At 39.4% G+C, this 19,031-nt stretch overlaps 1 protein-coding gene across 14 annotated transcripts in view; it reads left to right on the plus strand.

Moving 5' to 3' along the window:
- ZRANB3 (zinc finger RANBP2-type containing 3) overlaps positions 1 to 19,031 on the plus strand; it is a 303,637-nt gene that overhangs the window by 277,163 nt on the left and 7,443 nt on the right. For all 14 annotated transcript variants that reach the window (XM_070070992.1, XM_070070995.1, XM_070071000.1 and 11 more), the window contains 4 exons: positions 1,585 to 1,676; positions 6,104 to 6,205; positions 7,379 to 7,521; positions 17,761 to 17,871. In XM_070070992.1, the coding sequence (XP_069927093.1) occupies positions 1,585 to 1,676; positions 6,104 to 6,205; positions 7,379 to 7,521; positions 17,761 to 17,871 (448 nt within the window). The remainder of the gene's footprint in view (positions 1 to 1,584; positions 1,677 to 6,103; positions 6,206 to 7,378; positions 7,522 to 17,760; positions 17,872 to 19,031) is intronic.

A 19,031-nucleotide genomic window follows, 5' to 3' on the forward strand; every position in this document is an offset into this window, starting at 1 on the left:
AATAGCTGTACTTACTTGAGGTACAATTTAAAAAGGAAGAAAAATAACCTCTGCTAATTAAACCACAATTCAATACCTAAAGACGGCCCAGGCCATACCACTCTGTGTGGCTTTGACACTTCTTTCTCCAGTTCTGAAGGATTTGACACTTTCTTTGGGCTTGAGTAGCATTGCACGGCCTGTAATAGGCAACCCTTTTGCACATCTCAGTTACCAAATATAAGACAGCCTCCTCTACTTGCAGGGATCTCCTTTTCTTAGGTCCCATGAAGCATTCAGTGATTCTTCTGCCAAAAGACAAGAAATTTTCATTATTCCTCTAGTGATACATATTTGTGTCTTTATTATCATATTGTGTTCTCCTGCTCTGTATCCAAGTATTTTGTCATACATGATTACTTTTCATTTTAATACCAAATAAATCAGAGTAAAGCAATTTGAAGACATTTTAAAGGTAATTCAGGTCAATACGGATAGTAACAACACTGCATGCACCTCCTGGTAGTGTCATACTCATAACAGTATGGTAGCTGTGCCTAAACTTGAGTGTGCTCAGGCAATGATAGAAACTTCCGCAGTCACCACTTGGCCAGCAATGACTAAATTGCCATTGTTATTATTGACCATGAGACATGCCAGTTTTAGAGGTGTTAAAGTGTAGAGGAAATACATCTTTTAATTCATGAGATATGGAAGTCATCCACAGACTAAGTTTGTAAAGTAGCCAATGCCTTGATTAGAAAAAATACCTTGTTGACATTCCAAGTAAAATGACAAACTTTCAGATCTGACCATATATTTTAAGTCACTGAGGAGCTATGGCAGAGGTTAAGAGAACAGGCTCCAGAGCCATAATACTGGATTTAAATCCTTTTATTATCAGTGTGACCTTGGAAAGCTAATGTGCCCCAATTTCCTTCTGTGTGAAATACATTATTTCTGAAAGGTGTTAATATATTGGCTTAGAATTGTACCTAGCACATTGTATGCCCTCAGTAAATGTTTACTATAATTATTACTTAGACCTGCTTTGATAAACCTCTCCTGCAGAATATATTGGACAATGGACTGCATAAGGCCTAAACAGAAAGAGAGTTTCAAAAAAGAAATTGTCTGCTCATCTCCTGTTGTGAATGTGAGGCTCCAGGCCACAGGGAATCAGGCAGTTAACTCGCCCTCAGCACAGTTTTATTGTTGCCAATAATCAAAATGGTGCCCATTCAGTCTCACTTAAATCCACTTTAGCAAAAGGGATAGGTTCTAAACTTCAAGAATGATAAATATTCTTGATAGTCAGAAATTGCCCCTTGTGCCTAACTGATGTCCTTCCAGCTAATCGTGAATCTGTTGGTTTCTTCTTTGGTCATTAGCAAAAAAGTCAAGCAACTGGTTACCAAATAAGTCAATATATTGTTAGACAGCCTACCGTGCTACTTTTATTTCAAGTCCAGATACAAACTCTTTGTCAAATATATTGATATTTTTGAAAGCTATTTCACCATTCTAACCTGTAAAAGCTTAAAATAAGCTGTTTTAGATAGAGGGTAGATAAGCATTCACATTTTCCTTTGTCTTCTTTATTAGAGCAATTGAAGAACACAGACACATTGCCAGTATATGATACCTTAATGTTTTGTGCAAGTAGGAATACTGACCGGATCCACCTCTACACTAAGGTAAGCATCATGCTAATTTTGTGTCTTGAAACATTAGGGGAAAAAATCCTTTTTTATTTTTAATAGAGATTTAATTTCCTTTACAATTAGATGGGCATCTAGTTCTTCACCTCTATAGAGCAAATTCTCAAATTCCTATATTAAGTCTAAGGATAAATAAAGGCAAAACAGGACGGTCACTGAGAGCATAGACTTCAGAACCAGGCTGCACCAATTCAAATCTGTTACTGGCTGTGTAATCCTAGACACATTAGTTAAATGCTCTGGGCTTCAGTTTCTTCAATTGTAAAATGTGGGGAGGATTTGTTGCCTGGATGAAATGAGCTGACTTGTATAGAACACTGAGCACTGCTCCTGGCCATAATGGCTCACAATCGACATTAGCTCCTGCCTTGATCATTTGTAGCCTAAACCTTTACAGGAGCCTAAACCCACCTATCCTCTTGTTGAATAAACTCTAGGAAGTTTTTGTAATACAAAGGGACTTGAAAAAATATACAGAAAAGTTGAATTAAAAGATAAGCTTCAGTGAAAAAAAATTTTTGAAATCTATACATAGTTTTTTCATAATATACATTTATATGAGCTTCCTAAAGACCTCTTATCTTTGTTTCATATATATGAATCATATATAATGAATTTTCTATGTTTATATGAATTATATATTATACGTGAAATATATCTCATATATTTTAAAATAAATGTATCTTTTAACTCAAAAAAAATTTCTTTTTTTGAATCTTCCATCTGCTGATTCACTTCCCAAACAACTGCAATATCCAGGGGTTGGCCAAACCAAAGCCAGGAGCTTCTCCCACATTACTGCAGGGGTCCATGCACTCGGGCCATTCTCCACTGCTTTTCCAAGGCACATTCCAGTGCCTATATCAGATGCTGGCATTGCAGGCAGGCTTTACCTGCTACACCACAACACTGACCCCTATTTTTTTCTTATTTCTTTCTGATCTTTCTTAGTTTTTTTAACTTTTTGTTTTTTGTTTTTTAGGTTTTTTTTGAAAGATTTATTTATTTATTTGAAAGGAAGAGTTATATAGAGAGATCTTCCCTAAGAATCATTTGTTAATCCATGTAAAAGTTACAATAACAGGCCAGCACCACGGCTCACTAGGCTAATCCTCCGCCTGTGGCGCCGGCACCACAGGTTCTAGTCCCAGTTGGGGCGCCGGATTCTGTCCCGGTTGTTCCTCTTCCAGTCCAGCTCTCTGCTGTGGCCCGGGAAGGCAGTGGAGGATGGCCCAAGTGCTTGGGCCCTGCACCCCATAGGAGACCAGGAGAAGCACCTGGCTCCTGCCATCGGATCAGCACAGCGCCGGCTGTAGTGGCCACTTGGGGGGTGAACCAACAGAAGGAAGACCTTTCTCTCTGTCTCTCTCTCTCACTGTCTAACTCTGCCTGTCAAAAAAAAAGAGTTACAATAACAAACCATTGTATATTTATATAAACATGCTTTTATGAAAATAATATTTTATAAAACAAAAACAATTTAATGAGAATGGTGGTATGTTGCATTTTTTAGCAGTTTTCTCTAAAGTCTTAATGGAAAACATACTTTCCTCTGCATTCAGTTTGTTGTGATAATCATGTCATGTAGCTGCTAAAAAAAATGCAAATAATGTCTTACTTTTGTTACCAAAATATTTCTGCCTTTGTGAACCCCCACCCCCGACCCCAAAAGGATCTCAGGGACCATATGACAATCCTTGGCCTCGGTAAACTAATGTATATAAGGAAAAAAGTACAGAGATTAAGTAAAATAATATTTGTCACTTTTTAAAGTTATGGTCCATTCTATTGGAAGAATGCCTTTTAAAAGATAAGTTAGTGCTGACAAACTTTCAGTTACTAAACCATATACAGATATAGATAAGTAGTATACCATGTAATGATCTTCAGTTAAGAGGAGATGGCTAGGGGGCCAGTGTTGCAGCATAACAATAAAGGCGCTGTCTGCAGTGCCAGCATCTCATATGGGCATTGTTTAGAGTCTCTGCTGCTCCACTTCTGATCAGCTCCGTGCTAATGTGCCTGGGAAAGCAGTGGAAAATGTCTCAAGTACTTGGGACCCTGCACCCATGTGAGAAACCTTGATGGAACTGCTCCTGGCTCCTGGCTTCAGCCTGGCTCAGCCCTGGCCATTGCAGCCATTTGAGGAGAGAACCAGTGGATGGGTAATGTTTCTTTTCTTTTTTTTTTTTTTTAAGATTTATTTTATTTGAAAGAGTTACAGAGAGAGATAGAGTCAAAGAGAGAGGTCTTCCATCCTCTGGTTCACTCCCCAGATGGCCGCAACGGATGGAGTTGTGCCGATCCAAAGCCAGGAGCCAGGAGCTTCCCCCGGGTCTCCCACGTGGGTGCAGCGGCCCAAGGATTTGGGCCTTCTTCTACTGCTTTCCCAGGCCATAGCAGAGAACTGGATAGGAAGAGGAGCAGCTGGGACTAGAACCGGCGCCCATATAGGATGCCAGCGCTTCAGGCCAGGGCTTTAACCTGCTGTGCCACAGTGCCGGCCCCTGGATAATGTTTCTTCCCCTCTCTCTCTCTCTCTCTCTCTGCCTGCCTCTCCTTCTCTCTGTCTGTAACTCTTGCTTTCAAATAAATAAATAAATCTTTAAAATAATAATCATCATAATAATAAGAGGAGATGGCTAGGATGACAACCAAAATCCTCAAGCAGCTTCCAGTATGGGATCACAGCGTAAGACAGAAACAATCAAGCCAGCTGGTAATCAGTGCTCATCCTCTAGACCTGCATGGACCCCAGGTTGTCTTATGGAGCCTGGAGATGTGGTGAGCCAGACTGGGGGAGCACCAAGGACGCCTGTGCATCTCCAGGCCTGAGCTACCTCCCCTCATAAGCAAGAGCTGCAGTCTCTGCTTCTCAGGCCATCACAGGACCAGAGAAGGAGCTTAAATGTGGAGGAGCCAAGAGGAAGATACTAGAAGAGCACTGCAGGAATTTAGAAGGTCTTAAACTCTTTCGACTGTTCGCTCTGGGCAGTGAAAGCTCTGCCTCCTGGTTAATCTGATCAGTGTTTTTCCCCTTGGGGGGAACAGAGAGAAAACCTGCAGCCTTCTGGTGGGAGCATACATGTGCTTATTGCCAAGACTCACTGCAGCAGACTCACTGGCCCATATTCTGACTCTGCCTCCCAGCCTATGTGGCATGGGCCACTTCACCTGCTTGGCATCTCTGTAATATTCTAAAATGCGTTTTATGGCTATTCTTTTATAACTATATCCCTTTACATACGGTGTTATCATTCTGTGACTGTCATGTTCTAAACATGAGAGCCTGAGCAGATGAAATGTTGGCATGTCTTTTCACAGCTGGAGCAGAGTTGAAATGAAAGCTTTCCCTTTCACCCTAATAGAGCTGAAGTAAAGTCTAGAAATAGAAACTTGGATAGAATTTACTGCCTAAAGGAATACCCCCTAAAAAGAAGAGCAGTAATAGACATTTAGCATTCTGTATAATATTAAAACTCTTCATTTAGCCAAGACCCCAAGTCTAAATCACAATTTAGAAGTATATATCACAACCACATATATATACTTTTAATCAATGTATAGCAACTTTTTGTGTGTTTTTTTTACAAAGTGGTTATGAAAAATATAAAGTTTTTTTTTTTTTGCTAAGAGCATTAGAATGTGATCCAACTATTGTTGATGTAATAGATTTCATATTCTTTTTCCCCTTTATTAAAAAAATAGCCTCTACTCCTGTTTAATTTTCTACACCCTTGTACAGGGTTACTTTTTACTCCTAGATTTCAGGATGTCATGTTGATTGTTGGGACCTGAATGCAGTTCTGCTTCCTCTCCAGGTGGTGCTGTTGGCATTAGTCCTGTGGGACCAACATTGCCGCATTGTGTTGGGGTAGCAAATTTGTCTTCCGTCTCCTTACTTTTTTTGTTCCTGTAACAAAGAAAAGGAATCTCAGCTAGTTTGGGGAGAGCAATTCAGACTATTTCATGATGACCTAGATTGATATAAGATGTATTTTCAAGGATTATAAAGAAGTTTATCTATGAATGTGGGAGTAGTTCTGCTGCTGTTAATTTTGAGAATCTAGTCTTCTTTGGTATTGATTTGCAATGTACAAATTGCATTGGTTTGATGTTTATTTCCAAGACTAGGCAATAGAGAAGAGTATGACAGGGCATCCCAGGATACAGGCAGAGGCTTGGCCTTGATGTGGGCACTGGAAGAACACAGAGAACGACGGAAAGCATGCTTCCTCTGCTCAGCTCCCAGTACCTCCAGGGAGCCATGTTGGGTGGGCTCTTGTCTAGAATGTGCCACCATGGTTTATCTTTTAAGAAACTGGGCATAGTATGCCGTAATATAATTATTTCCTTTTAAAATAGTTACAACAGACAAACTGATTTTCCTAATCTATAATCAGGACAGAAAACCGATGAACTGTAATTTCATCCCTCTGGATATAAAATTAGACCTTTGGGAAGATTTACCAGCAAGTTTTCAGCTGAAACAAAATCGTTCACTGGTAAGAATACTTTTAGTAAAATAGTTTCATTTATTTTAAATAAAATTGAGTAATTTTAATGACCATTTTTAGTTTAATAGAAGAACACTTTGTGTTCTGTTGCAGTCACATCACTGCTTGCATTTTCATTAGTCTAGGCAGTGCCTAATAATTACCCCATTGCTAAGAATAAATGTGAAATCTGTTTCCTTGGCAAATGATCACACCTAGAGTTGCTGTTCTGCAGATAGAATCATTCTTACCTCATTTAATTTCTCATTCACAGGATTAGCAACTGTGATATTTGTATTTGACAGAATCACATTTTATCTTTTAGGGCTAAGTTCTAACAGTGACAAATTCAGACAGCAGGGATGATACCATGTTAGGTGACTCCCAACTCATTGTCAGAATCACCAGTGTATAGCTCTAGGCCAAGTGCCTGCAAGGAGGCCTTAATTCTAGTCTATGACTAATTTATCATTACTGTTAAGAAGGATCATCATGTACAGAGATGGACCCAGCATGCAGGGTAACATTTTTTACAAGAAAATAATGATTTTTTTAACCTCTCAAGCTGAAATGAAGTATTGTCCATAGGTCAGCAGCACTCGTGTTAAAGGAAAATGTAGCAGTTAGCTATTTTCTTAAGTATCATCTAATCCTGGCTCTCAGATTCCCAGAAAATAGCCATTTATTTGTAACTGACCAGTAAGTAATGATAAACCTAATAAAAATGTCTCAGATTTACTGCTGGCTTTTTTCCTGTGATAACTTAGGGATCAGATACAAAGCAGTTCTCAGATATGACACTGTCAGTGTATCACCACTGCAGGACTGCTGTCCCCAAGACTAGTTTTGTATTGACTGCTGGTGGAGTGCATGCTTCCTGGCATCCATCGATCTCATCACTACTGGACCCTATGCACTTTAAGGGCATACGCTGAGTGTCCTGAAATTTGCCTCTAGAGAATCTTTGGATTGGAAGAGATCTCTTGAAAACTGGCCATAAATAATTTAAAGATATGGGAGCTGCATAAAATTAAAAAAAAAAAAAAACTTAAGTTGATGAACTCTAAGTTTATTTTGGGGATGTAAGAAACCATCAGTTTTCTCGTGTTGTAAATAGCCTCACTTTCAAAGGAAGATGTCTGGTGAGCTGTTAACTCTTTTTATTCTATCATTTTTTGCCAGATTTTGAGGTTTGTTCGAGAATGGAGTAGTCTAACTGCCATGAAACAAAGGATAATAAGGAAAAATGGGCAGCTGTTCTGTAGCCCAATCCTTGCTTTGGAAGAGATCTCAAAGCAACAAACCAAACAAGATAGTACCAAAAGGTAGGAGTTACCATCTTTTTTTTATTTTGTATTACTTTTCATGGTTATTTCTACAAAGAGTCTAAGTCATCTTAGAACCACTGATGAAATCCTGGTAAGTTAAGAGAGTATTATACATAAAATCATAATAACATAACTAGATATTTAGAATCTGATCAAATTTACTGGAAGAGATCAAGTTTTTCAGATCTTGCTCATCATAAGCCCTGCTCATTGTCAGAGGCTGACCACTGACCAGCCACACCTGGTACAATTATTAACCACAGGAAGACATTTCACTCTTAGAACATCAGAGCAAAGATGGCAGAGTAGGGAGGGAGCTTGCTGCTCAAGTCTAGAAGATAGTTTTAAAAAAGTGCAAAGAGTACAGTCTCAGGGAAGAGTTAGAGAGAAAACTGCAGAGAAAACATTATATAAATTGGAGGAACGCAGTGTAACTACACGGAGTGGGAGGACAGGCATAACATAGGCCCCAGCAGCTGAGAGCCTCCACACCAGCATTGGAAAGTGAGGTAAAGCCAGACTGCAGCAGCCCAAGCCACTGGCAAAAAAGCTGCAGGAAAAGCCTAAAGGGAATCCAGCTTGGAGTCCCATGGGAATAATGTACATGCCAAACTAAAAGAGAAAAAACAAAGGTGGGGGGGGCACGTTTTCTCTCTCCCTGATCACCCTGCAAAAGCATTCTGTAACAAGCTGATAGAGAGCAGGCGCCATTTTGGACATACGTAACAGCTGTGCCAGTTTGTGTCCATGCCCAGCAACCAGCCAGGCAGAGACTCCTCAGTCCGGTGGGGAGAACAGACATGGGGCTGGGTACTCATAACTGTAGGAGGCTTGTGTGCCAGGACTGTGAAAACACTAAGGCTGCATGGGAGGACTCAGGATGTGGCTGAGACACTGGGCAGTCACTGTAGGAGGCTCCACATGATCAGGGCTCTGTGGTTACCTGACAAGGGACATTGCTGGGGAATCTAAGCTTACACTGAAGACTGCACAGAGCCTCTGTGTGGTCTTTGTGGCAGAGAAAGCAAATAATATACTCACTGGGGATAGAGAGGAGCTCTGCTGAGTCTATGCCAACAGACAAGATGAAACCTCCCCTCTGATTTTAAAAAAAAAAAAAAAAAATTTACCATGCCAAACCTGGGTGTGTCACCTCAGACATGCCCTTTACCTGGAGCACTCATCAGAGCTCCCTGGCCACACCTACCACACACCTCTAGATATTCCCTGAAACTAGACACTCCACTCAGACATAGTCCAAAGATAAAAGCCCCCACAGCAAAAAAAAAAAAAAAAAAAAAAAGAAGAAGAAGAAGAAGAAAAACCAACGAGTATCTCCACAAATGCCGAATAACAATTGCACCAATTCAAGAAACAAGCATAAGGAACACAACATGACACCCCCAAAAAGAACACAGCACTTCAGTACTAGATTGTGAAGATGATGAGATTGAAGAAATGCCAGAAATGAAATTCAGAAAATTGATGACATGATTACTTAGAAGTAATCAGAAGCGGTGCTGCGGCTCAATAGGCTAAGCCTCCGCCTTGTGGCGCTGGCACACCAGGTTCTAGTCCCGGTCGGGGCACCGGATTCTATCCCAGTTGCCCCTCTTCCAAGCCAGCTCTCTGCTGTGGCCTGGGAGTGCAGTGGAGGATGGCCGAAGTGCTTGGGCCCTGCACCCCATGGGAGACCAGAATAAGCACCTGGCTCCTGGCTCCTGCCTTTGGATAGGCGTGGTGCGCCAGCCACAGCGCGCTGGTGGCGGCAGCCATTGGAGGGTGAACCAACTGCAAAAGGAAGACCTTTCTCTCTCTCTCTCTCTCTCTCTCTCACTGTCCACTCTACCTGTAAAAAAAAAAAAAAAAAGTAATCAGAAGCAAATGCACAAACTAATGAAATCCATACTTGACATGAAAGAAAATTTCTCCCACGAAATTAAAATCTTACAGAGAAATCAAAATGAAATCTTAGAAACGAAGAATTCAATGGAACAAATAAAAAATACACTGGAAAGCTTTAATAACAGAATCGGTGAAGCAGAGAAAAGAATATCCAATTAAGAAGACAAATTACAGGAAATTATACAGTCAGACCAAACACAAGAAGAAATTAGAAAACTAAAAAACACTGTTCTATCAAACGACCCAACATACGGGTTCTAGGAGCTCCTGAAGGTGTGGAAAGAAAGGAATAGAAGGCCCTTTTAGTGAAATAATAACAGAAAAATTCCCCATTTGGAGAAAGAAAGGGAAATCCAAGTACAGGAAACACATACAACCCCTAATAGACATGACCAGAAAAGATCTTCACCGCAACACATTGTAATCAACTCTCCACAGGAAAACAAGAAGAAAAGATTCTAAAATGTGCACGAGAGAAACACCAGATTACTTTCAGAGGCTCTCCAATTAGATTCACAGTTGATTTCTTATCAGAAACCCTACAAGCTAGGAAAGAATGGCAAGATATAGTCAAAGTCTTAAAAGAAAACAACTGTCAACCCAGAATACTATGCCCTGCAGAGCTCTCAGTAATGAACGAAGGTGAAATAAAGAACTTCCGTGACAAACAGAAACTGAGAGATTTGTCACCACCTGTCCAGCCATGCAGAAGATTCTTAAGGATGTATTGCACACAAAAACACAGAAACATGGTCATAACTACGGAAGAAGATAAAGGAAGGAAATCTCCCAGGAAAAGTAGAAAGAAATCCAAAGTAAAAATTAGGAATATTTATGGAAAAATAGCATGGCAAAGTCATTACTTATCAGTAGTCACCTTGAATGTAAATGGCCTTAACCCTCCAGTTAAAATGCATAGACTGGCTGAATAAATTAAAAAAGAAAACCCATCTATTTGCTGCCTACAAGAAATACATCTCACCAGCAAAGACACACGCAGACTGAAAGTGAAAGGATGGAAAGAGATATTCCATGTTAACGGAAACTAAATAAAGGCTGGTGTAGCCATCCTAATGTAAGACAAAACAGACTTTAACAAAAAAACTGTTAAAAGAAACAGAGAAGCACACTATGTAATGATTAAGGGATCAATTCAACAGGAACATGTAACTATTATAAACATATATGCAACTAATTACAGGGCACATGGCTTTTTAAAAGAAATGTTAAGAGATCTAAAGGGAAACATAGAATCAAATACAATAGTAATGGGGAATTGTACTACCACACTTTCAGCAACGGACAAATCAACCAGACAGATAATCAGCAAGGAAACAGCAGAGTTAATCAACACTATAGACCAAATGGACCTAACAGATAATTGCAGAACTTTGCATCCTACATTTATAAAATACACATTCTTCTCAGCAGTACATGGGACCTTCTCTAGGATTAACCACATGCTAGACCATAAAACAAGTCTCAGAAAATTCAAAAAAATCAAAATCATACCATGCATCTTTTCAGACTACAATGGAATGAAGCTGTAAACCAGCAACTCAGAAATAACTAGAACATATGCAAATGCATGGACACTGAACAGCATGCTCCTGAATGAATAGTGGGTCATTGAAAACATCAAAAGAGAAATTAAAAAATTTCTGAAGACAACAATACAACAAATCAGAAATGACGGGATACAGCAAAAACAGTGATAAGAGGAAAATTTATAGCAATCGGTGCCTAAATCAAGAAATTGGAAAGGCACCAACTAAATGAGCTATCAGTGCATCTCCAGAATCTGGGAAAACAACAGCAAACCAAACCCAAAACTAGTAAGAGAAAAGAAATAATTATAATTAGAGAAGAAATTAACAAAATTGAAACAATAAAAAAGATCAGCAAAATGAAGAGCTGCTTGTTTTGAAAAAATAAACAAAATTGACACACCATTGGCCCAACTAGCCAAAAAAGGAGAGATAAGACCCAAGTCAATAAAATTAGAGATGAAAAAGGAAATGTAACAATAGACACCAGAGACATAAAAAGAATCATCAGAAATTACTACAAAAAACAGTATGCCAACAAAGTGGGATACCTAGAAGAAATTGGTAGATTCCTGGGCACATACAACCTACCTAAATTGAGCCATGAAGACATAGAAAACCTAAACAGACACATTACCAAGAAAGAAATTGAATCAGTGGTAAAGACCCTCCTTACAAAGAAAAACCCAGGACCATATGGCTTCACTACTGAATTCTAAGTGACATTTAAAGAAGAACTGACTCTTCTTCTCAAGTTATTCAAAACAACTGAAAGAGAGAGAATCCTCCCAAGCTCTTTCTATGAAGCCAGCATCACCTTAATTCCTAAACCTGGAAAATATGCAACAGAGAAAGAGAACTACAGACCAATTTCCCTGTTGAACATAGATGCAAAAATCCTCAACAAAATTCTGGCCAATCGAATCCAACAAGACATAAGATCATTCACCCAAACCAAGTGGGATCTATCCCTAATATTCAAGTATGATTCAACATTCACAAATCAATAAATGTGATACATCACATTAACAAACTGCAGAACAAAAACCATATGATTATCACAACAGAAGCAGAGAAAGCATTTGATAAAACACAATACCCTTTCATGATGAAAATTCTAAGCAAATTGGGTATAGAAGGAATATTCCTCAACACAGTCAAGGCAATTTATGACAAACCCATGGCCAGCATCCTATTGAATGGGGGAAAGTTGGAAGCATTTCCAGTGAGATCTGGTACCAGACAGGGATGCCCACTCTCACCACTGCTATTCAATATAGTACTGGAAGTTTTAGCCAGAGCCATTAGGCAAGAAAAAGAAATCAAAGGGATTCAGATTGGGAAAGAGGAAGTCAAATTATCTGTATTTGCAGGTGACATGATTCTATATATAGGGAATCCAAAAAACTCCACCAAGAGACTATTGGAACTCATAGAGAGTTTGGCAAAGTAGCAGGATATAAAATCAACTCACAAAAATTAACAGCCTTTGTACACACAGAAAAATGCCATGGCTGAAAAAGAACTTCTGTCAATCCCATTCACAATAGCTACAAAAAAAAAAAATCAAATACCTTGGAATAAATTGAACCAAGGATATCAAAGATCTCTACAATGAGAATTACAAAACTTTAAAGAAAGAAATAGAAGAGAATATAAAAAATGGAAAATTATTCCATGTTCATTGGTTGGAAGAATCAATATCATCAAAATGTCTGTTTTTCTGAAAACAATTTACAGATTCAATGTGATACTAATCAAAATACCAAAGACATTCTTCTCAGATCTAGAAACAAATGATGCTGAAATTCATATGGAGACATAGGAGACCTCGAATAGCGAAAGCAATCTTATACAACAAAAACAAAGCCGGAAGAATCACTAAACCAGATTTCAAAACATACTACAGGGCAGTAATAATCAGAACAGCCTGGTACAAAAATAGATGGATAGACCAATGGAACAGAATAGAAAAACCCAAAATCAATCCAGACATCTACAACTAACTTATATTTGACCAATCCCTGGAGGATTGACAGTCTCTTCAAAAAATGGTGCTGGCAAAACTGGATTTCCACATGCAGAAGTATAAAGCAGGACCCCTACCTTTAATTTTACACAAAAATCCATTCAAAGTGGATTAAAGATCTAAATCTACAACCTGATACCATTAAATTATTAGAGAACATTGGGGAAACCCTGCAAGACATTGGCACAGGCAAAGAGTTAGAAATGTCCCCAGAGTCACAGGCAGTCAAAGCCAAAATTAACAAATGGGATTACATCAAATTGAGAAGCTTCTGTATTACAAAAGAAACACTCAAGAAAGTGAAGAGGCAACCAACAGAATGGGAGAAATTATTTACAAACAATGCAACTGATAAAGAATTAATAACCAGAATATATAAAGAGATCAAGAAACTTCACAGCAACAAAACAAACAATCCAGTTAAGAAATGGGCCAAGGACTTAAACAGACATTTTTCAAAAGACCACTCCAACCATTTCTAGACATGCCCCATTGTCTCTTTTACATTACACAAGGATGACCACTTAAAGTACCTGCGAAGAAAGGTAGTCAGTCATGTGCAGAAGCAAAAGTAATTCATAAAATGAATATAAACCAAAGTCAGATATATGGTGTTATTTATAAATTTGTATGTAGGTGACATATTAAGACAATAACTTGTATTAATGGGCAGTAGATGAAATAATCAAATTTCTTTTCAAGTTTTATATATTTGTTTGAAAGAGTTACAGAGAAAGAGGGAGAGACAGAGATAGAGAGAGATACATATCTACCATCCACTGATTCTCTTCCCAGTGTCCCCAGATGGCCGCAATGGCCAGGGCTGGGCCAGGCCAAAACTAGGAGACAGAGGCCCAAGTACTTGTACCATCTTCCACTGCTTTTCCCAGGCCATTAGCAGGGAGCTGGATTGGAAGTGGTGTAGCCGGCACATGCACCTGCGCCCACGTGGGATGTCAGCATCTCGAGTGGTGGCTATACTCATTACACCACAACACCAGCCCACAGTTCTTTAAGAGTCACCTGGCCGAGGTTGGGAAATTAGAACACACATCTGTTATCTCACAGTTCGCAAGTCAGAGTCCAGATTGCTTAGACACTGAATTCCTTTCCCTCTCACTGTCGTGTTAGTTTACTTTGTAGAAAAACTGAACCAGACAGCCTCCAGACTTGGAAAGCCCAGGTTCATGGAAATAAAGGGAAAAACATTATTCTGAAAACTGAAACCACTCATCCCCCATTAAGTTTCCAGAATGCCCACAGCCACATTTTTTAGGCAGGAGTGGACAGAATTCATCTATTGCTCCAAAAGAAGACATAGAAACCAACTACAAGGATTCCCCTAAAAGCAGTGGCTTAGTGTCCACAAACAGATTATCCAGGTCAATTACCCATCCATGCTCAGAGCTTGCAGTCAGCTTTTGAGCATCTCACTCTTGACTGTGAATGGAACCCTCACCACCAACCATTGTTTTGGTTCCTGAGTAAGTTCCACTTTTCAGGAGCAGGCCTGAGTCACTTAGAGCCCTGTCCTGTTTAGTAGGCCAAGTGTTTACCCTCCACCCACCACTGATCTCCAAAGCTGGCCAGCAACCCAGACATGTTCGTGGTGCTTGTTGATGTGAGCCACTTTGCAACATACACTCTTCTCCCATTGCAGAAATTGCCATCTGCCATTCCCATCCCTAATCCACGAATTAGTTTAGTAGACAACATTCTCCCTTCTCTGTTTGCCAAAATTGGGATTATCATAATCCTTTTGAGAGTCAGTATACTTACATGAACTTCCTAGCAAACCTCAGTGGAAAATTAAATTCTGGCAACTTGCCACTCAGTTTGAAAAGCTGTCAACTCTCTTCTTTGGGATTGATAGATCTGTTTCTCGTGGTTTCCAAAAACTTGTGCTTCAGCTTCTTGTAGGAAAGCAAAAAGTTATTTTTGGTTCCTAAATCTCTGACTAGATTTCTCAGCATCTTTTAAAGTTACTGAATTCGGTTTGTAAGCTTTCAAACATTGAATAATACCTGAGGCAAGACTTAACATCTCATTACCCCTCAAAGCTTGGAAGCCTTTGAGTTCATTTAGAATCCACGGAAATACTTTAACAAAGTACTTTTGTCAAGAGAATAAAATGGTTGAAGAAATTAGTGAGTGGGATGGGGAGGTGAGGAGGAAGTTTAGGAACTAAAAGGCCAAGTTAAAAGAATTCACTATTATTTAAGTTCTTTTTTGCTTGAAGACCCACAGTAGAAATAGAAGCACATGAAAAGGTATCCTTCCTTACATTTAATAGGAGACATGCAAACGTAAAGCTGTAATGAGATGCCTATCACTATTAACACAGAATTTTTAAAAATTCTTTTACTTATTTGAGAGTCACAGAGAACGGTCCCATCACTTGTTCGCTTCCCAAATGTCTGCCCCTACAAAAGCCTGGTCTCCCACATAGGTGACAGGGACCCAGTTACTTGAGTTCTCGCTGCTGCCTCCCAAGGTCTGCATCAGTGAGAAGCTGGAATGAGGAGCCAGAGATGGGCATTGAACCCAGGCATTCTAATATGGGATGCTGGTGTCAACCTCTAGGCCAAACATGTGCCCCAGCAGAGAAATTTTTTTTTAATTGCCAGTGAAAGTGTGAGGAAACAGCAGTCTCCTGCCCTGCTGGACATGGTCACTGGTGCAGCCTAGTTTATCAAAAATCTGCCCACATTTAAAGCACCCAAGACCTCTGACCCAGCAATCCTACCTCTGGGGACTGATTTTACATATACTCAGTAGGTACAAGCTGTCACATATACTGATATCTATTGTAGCAATTTTTGTGATGATAGCAAAAGTTGGAAACAACTCAAGTGTCCATTTATCAGAGACTGGTTAGCTGTATAATCTATCCAAATAAAATAACATGGAACCATTAAAAATAATAGGGCCACTCTGTGCATCCTAGTATGGAAAGATCTCTGAGATATTTGTTTAGGTAAAAAGAACAAGAGGAAGATCAGTGTGACTGCAACATTATCATTCTTTTCCAAAAACAAAAGGTATCATGAGGAGTGCTAAAGATTAGTCTTTATGCTTCACTTTCATTTCCAAAAATAAAAATTATAATCAAGAATAAGTGCAAACTGGTAACAGATTGTTTTGGGGGTAATACTGTTCTGGAATTGGATGGTGGTAGTGGCTGCACAATCTTGTGAATATACTAAAATACACTGAATTGCAAACTTTGAATTGGGAGATTTTATGGTATATTAATTATATGTCAATAAAAATACGAAAATAAATAAAAGTTTGCACCTGTGTGCAGAAAAAATAAACTTTTTTTAAAAATTATTTATTTGCTAGACATAGTGACAGAGAGAGTGGGAGAGCTCTTCCATCTGCTGGTTCACTCCTCAAATGCCCACAATAGCCAGAGGTGGGCCAGGCTAAAGCCAAGGATCTGGAACTCCAGTGGATCTTCTGCATTGACTGGCAGGGGTCCAAATACTTGAGGCGTCATCTGCTGCCTTCCCAGGAGCATTAGCTTGGATCTGAAGCAGAGGAGCCAGGACTGGAACTGGCACTCTGATTTGGGAAGCTGGCATCCTAAGCGGCAGCTTAATCTACTGCACCACAATGCCCATTGCAAAATAAATTATTCCCAAGAGAATCTACCAAAAGCTGATATAAATGTTACCCCAGACAACAGCAGTAGTTTGGGAGAGGAGCAAAAGAGCTATGGAAATGGAAATGAAACTTACTCTTCACCCTATACACTGTTGTGCGCTTCTTAAATTTGGAACCATGTGAAAATAATTACAAAATTAATAAGGTAGTTTATGGAAAGGAGATCTTATTATTAAATCTACCTTAATAACATAAAAGAAAAATTTTTAATTTTACCTATAATTGCACAGTTACATTATGATTAGACTTGAATTTTATTGTCAAGCTACCAGATGAAGAAGTACTCAAAAATATGAAAAAATACATATTTAAACTAATTTTAAAAAAACTACAGTCAATGTAAATACCAGAGTAACTGGGCCATGCTAATTAGGAGGAGTTAATTGGGTAATTGCATTTCACCTACTTAAATTCCCCCATCACCTTTAATTAGAGTAACTTGCCTCTTTCCTTCCAGTCCCTAAACCATTGTGCAGTTTAATAGTGTTGTGTAATAAGGTTCTAAATCCTACATCAAGAGTGGCTTTATTTCAGTGGAAGATTCCATAAACTCTGCATCGGCTGATACAAATGGGAATAACCTTGAGATTATAAAATATTTGATTGAACCTGGTGAAGTAAAATGAGAATCCCTTTACCCAAATGGGCTTGTAACTGACTAAAGAGATTTGGAGAAACTTGATGGAGGTAAAAACACAGTGAGAGACTTTCCGCACAGCTTGGCAGGCAGTGTCCTTATGGCTGTCACTTGTGCACATATTTGATCATCTCTTATTCCTTCTCTCACTCCTTTGCTCCCCTAAGTCAAAATTGGTCCAAAGGATATTGAAATGACTCTTGGTTTTCTCAGAAAAATAAACCTTCAGAAAACTAACTTGGAACACACATGTATTTTCCACATAACAGACACCAGTGTAAAGGGAGACCACTCCGTTTCCTAACTTTAGTGTTGGCACAGTGAATAGAATTGTACTTTACATTTTCTCTTAGTGCTCTTGCAAGGAGCTCTGTGAAGATGCAATAGAGAAGCAATAGAGAAACTCTATGTGAGAGAGAGGATACCTATTTAATATGTAATTGTTTTAGATACATAACCAAAGAAGATGTTGCCATAGCCTCGATGGACAAGGTGAAGAATGAAGGGGGCCATGTCCGGCTGATCACAAAGGAATCCAGGCCATGGGATCGTTCCACAAAGTAAGGACACAGTGTGCTAAGACTGCTTCTTTAAATTTATGTATTAATTGTAATAATACCTCACATTTGTGTGGCTGCTTTACGGGTTACCAAGAGCTTTCACAATATAGTAGCTCCTTAGTCCTACCAACTCTGCAAGGCACATACATGATCTCCTCATCTTAAAAATTAGAGATGAGAAAGGACCCTGAGACCCTGTAGCCCAAGTGACCCATTCCAAGTCAGGAAGGTAGATGCCAGGAGACCTAAGTCAAAGCTGGGTCCTTCTCCCCAGTCTTAAGCTCTTTCTGTTATGAGTCTTTTCTTTCAACCCTTCTAGAAACCAACCATGGAAAATAGGCATAGCAGATGTTACTTCCCATTTAGGACTTCTCAACATAATTGATTATGGTACCTTTTTCTTTTCCTCCAACACATTGAGCATGTGCCCTGTTATTTTTCATTTTTAGTTTTAATTACCTGTAGGACACAATTCTTAGCTATCTTGTGTTCTTACTCCTATCAGCACTGTCAGCCACTTTACTGTCATTTTATGGCTGCAAGAGTCTGCTTCTGTTAAGCTATCAGGGTCCAGAAGAGAGAACTCATAATGCTTTCTCTGGCCTAAAGAGGTGTATGACCCGACATAGTTAGAGAACAGGGTAGCATTTAGCTTTAGTTGTGGTTTTATTTATTTATTTTCATTTTATTTGAAAGGCAGGGAGACAGATGGAGAGAGATCTTTCATCTGCTGATTCTCTTCCCAGATATCCACAACAGCCAGGGCTGGGCCAGGCCAAAGCCAGGATCCTAGAACTCATTCAGGGTCTCCCACATGGCAGCAGGGGCCCAAGTCCTTGAGCCATTACCTGCTGCCTCCAACAGTGCACATTAGTGGGAATCTAGACTGGAAGCTGAGAAGCTGGGACTCAAAATAGGCACTTCGATATGGGGCGTGGGCATCCCAAGCAGCAACTTAATCCCTCTGCCAAACGCCTGCCCCTAGTTGGAGTTTTATATTAGCCTGTGCTTTCCCAGCCTCAAGAAGATTTTCTAGTTTCTCCAGATGTTTCAAAGTTTGATTATTCAACATAAAGGCTTGTAAATTCCTAAGAGAGGTGGCATATTTGTATTCAAATTAATTTTCTTAACACCTCACTCCTTCACTTGGCATAGAATAT

Source organism: Oryctolagus cuniculus, chromosome 3 (genome assembly GCF_964237555.1).
Source record: "Oryctolagus cuniculus chromosome 3, mOryCun1.1, whole genome shotgun sequence".
Classification (NCBI taxonomy): Eukaryota; Metazoa; Chordata; class Mammalia; order Lagomorpha; family Leporidae; genus Oryctolagus; species Oryctolagus cuniculus.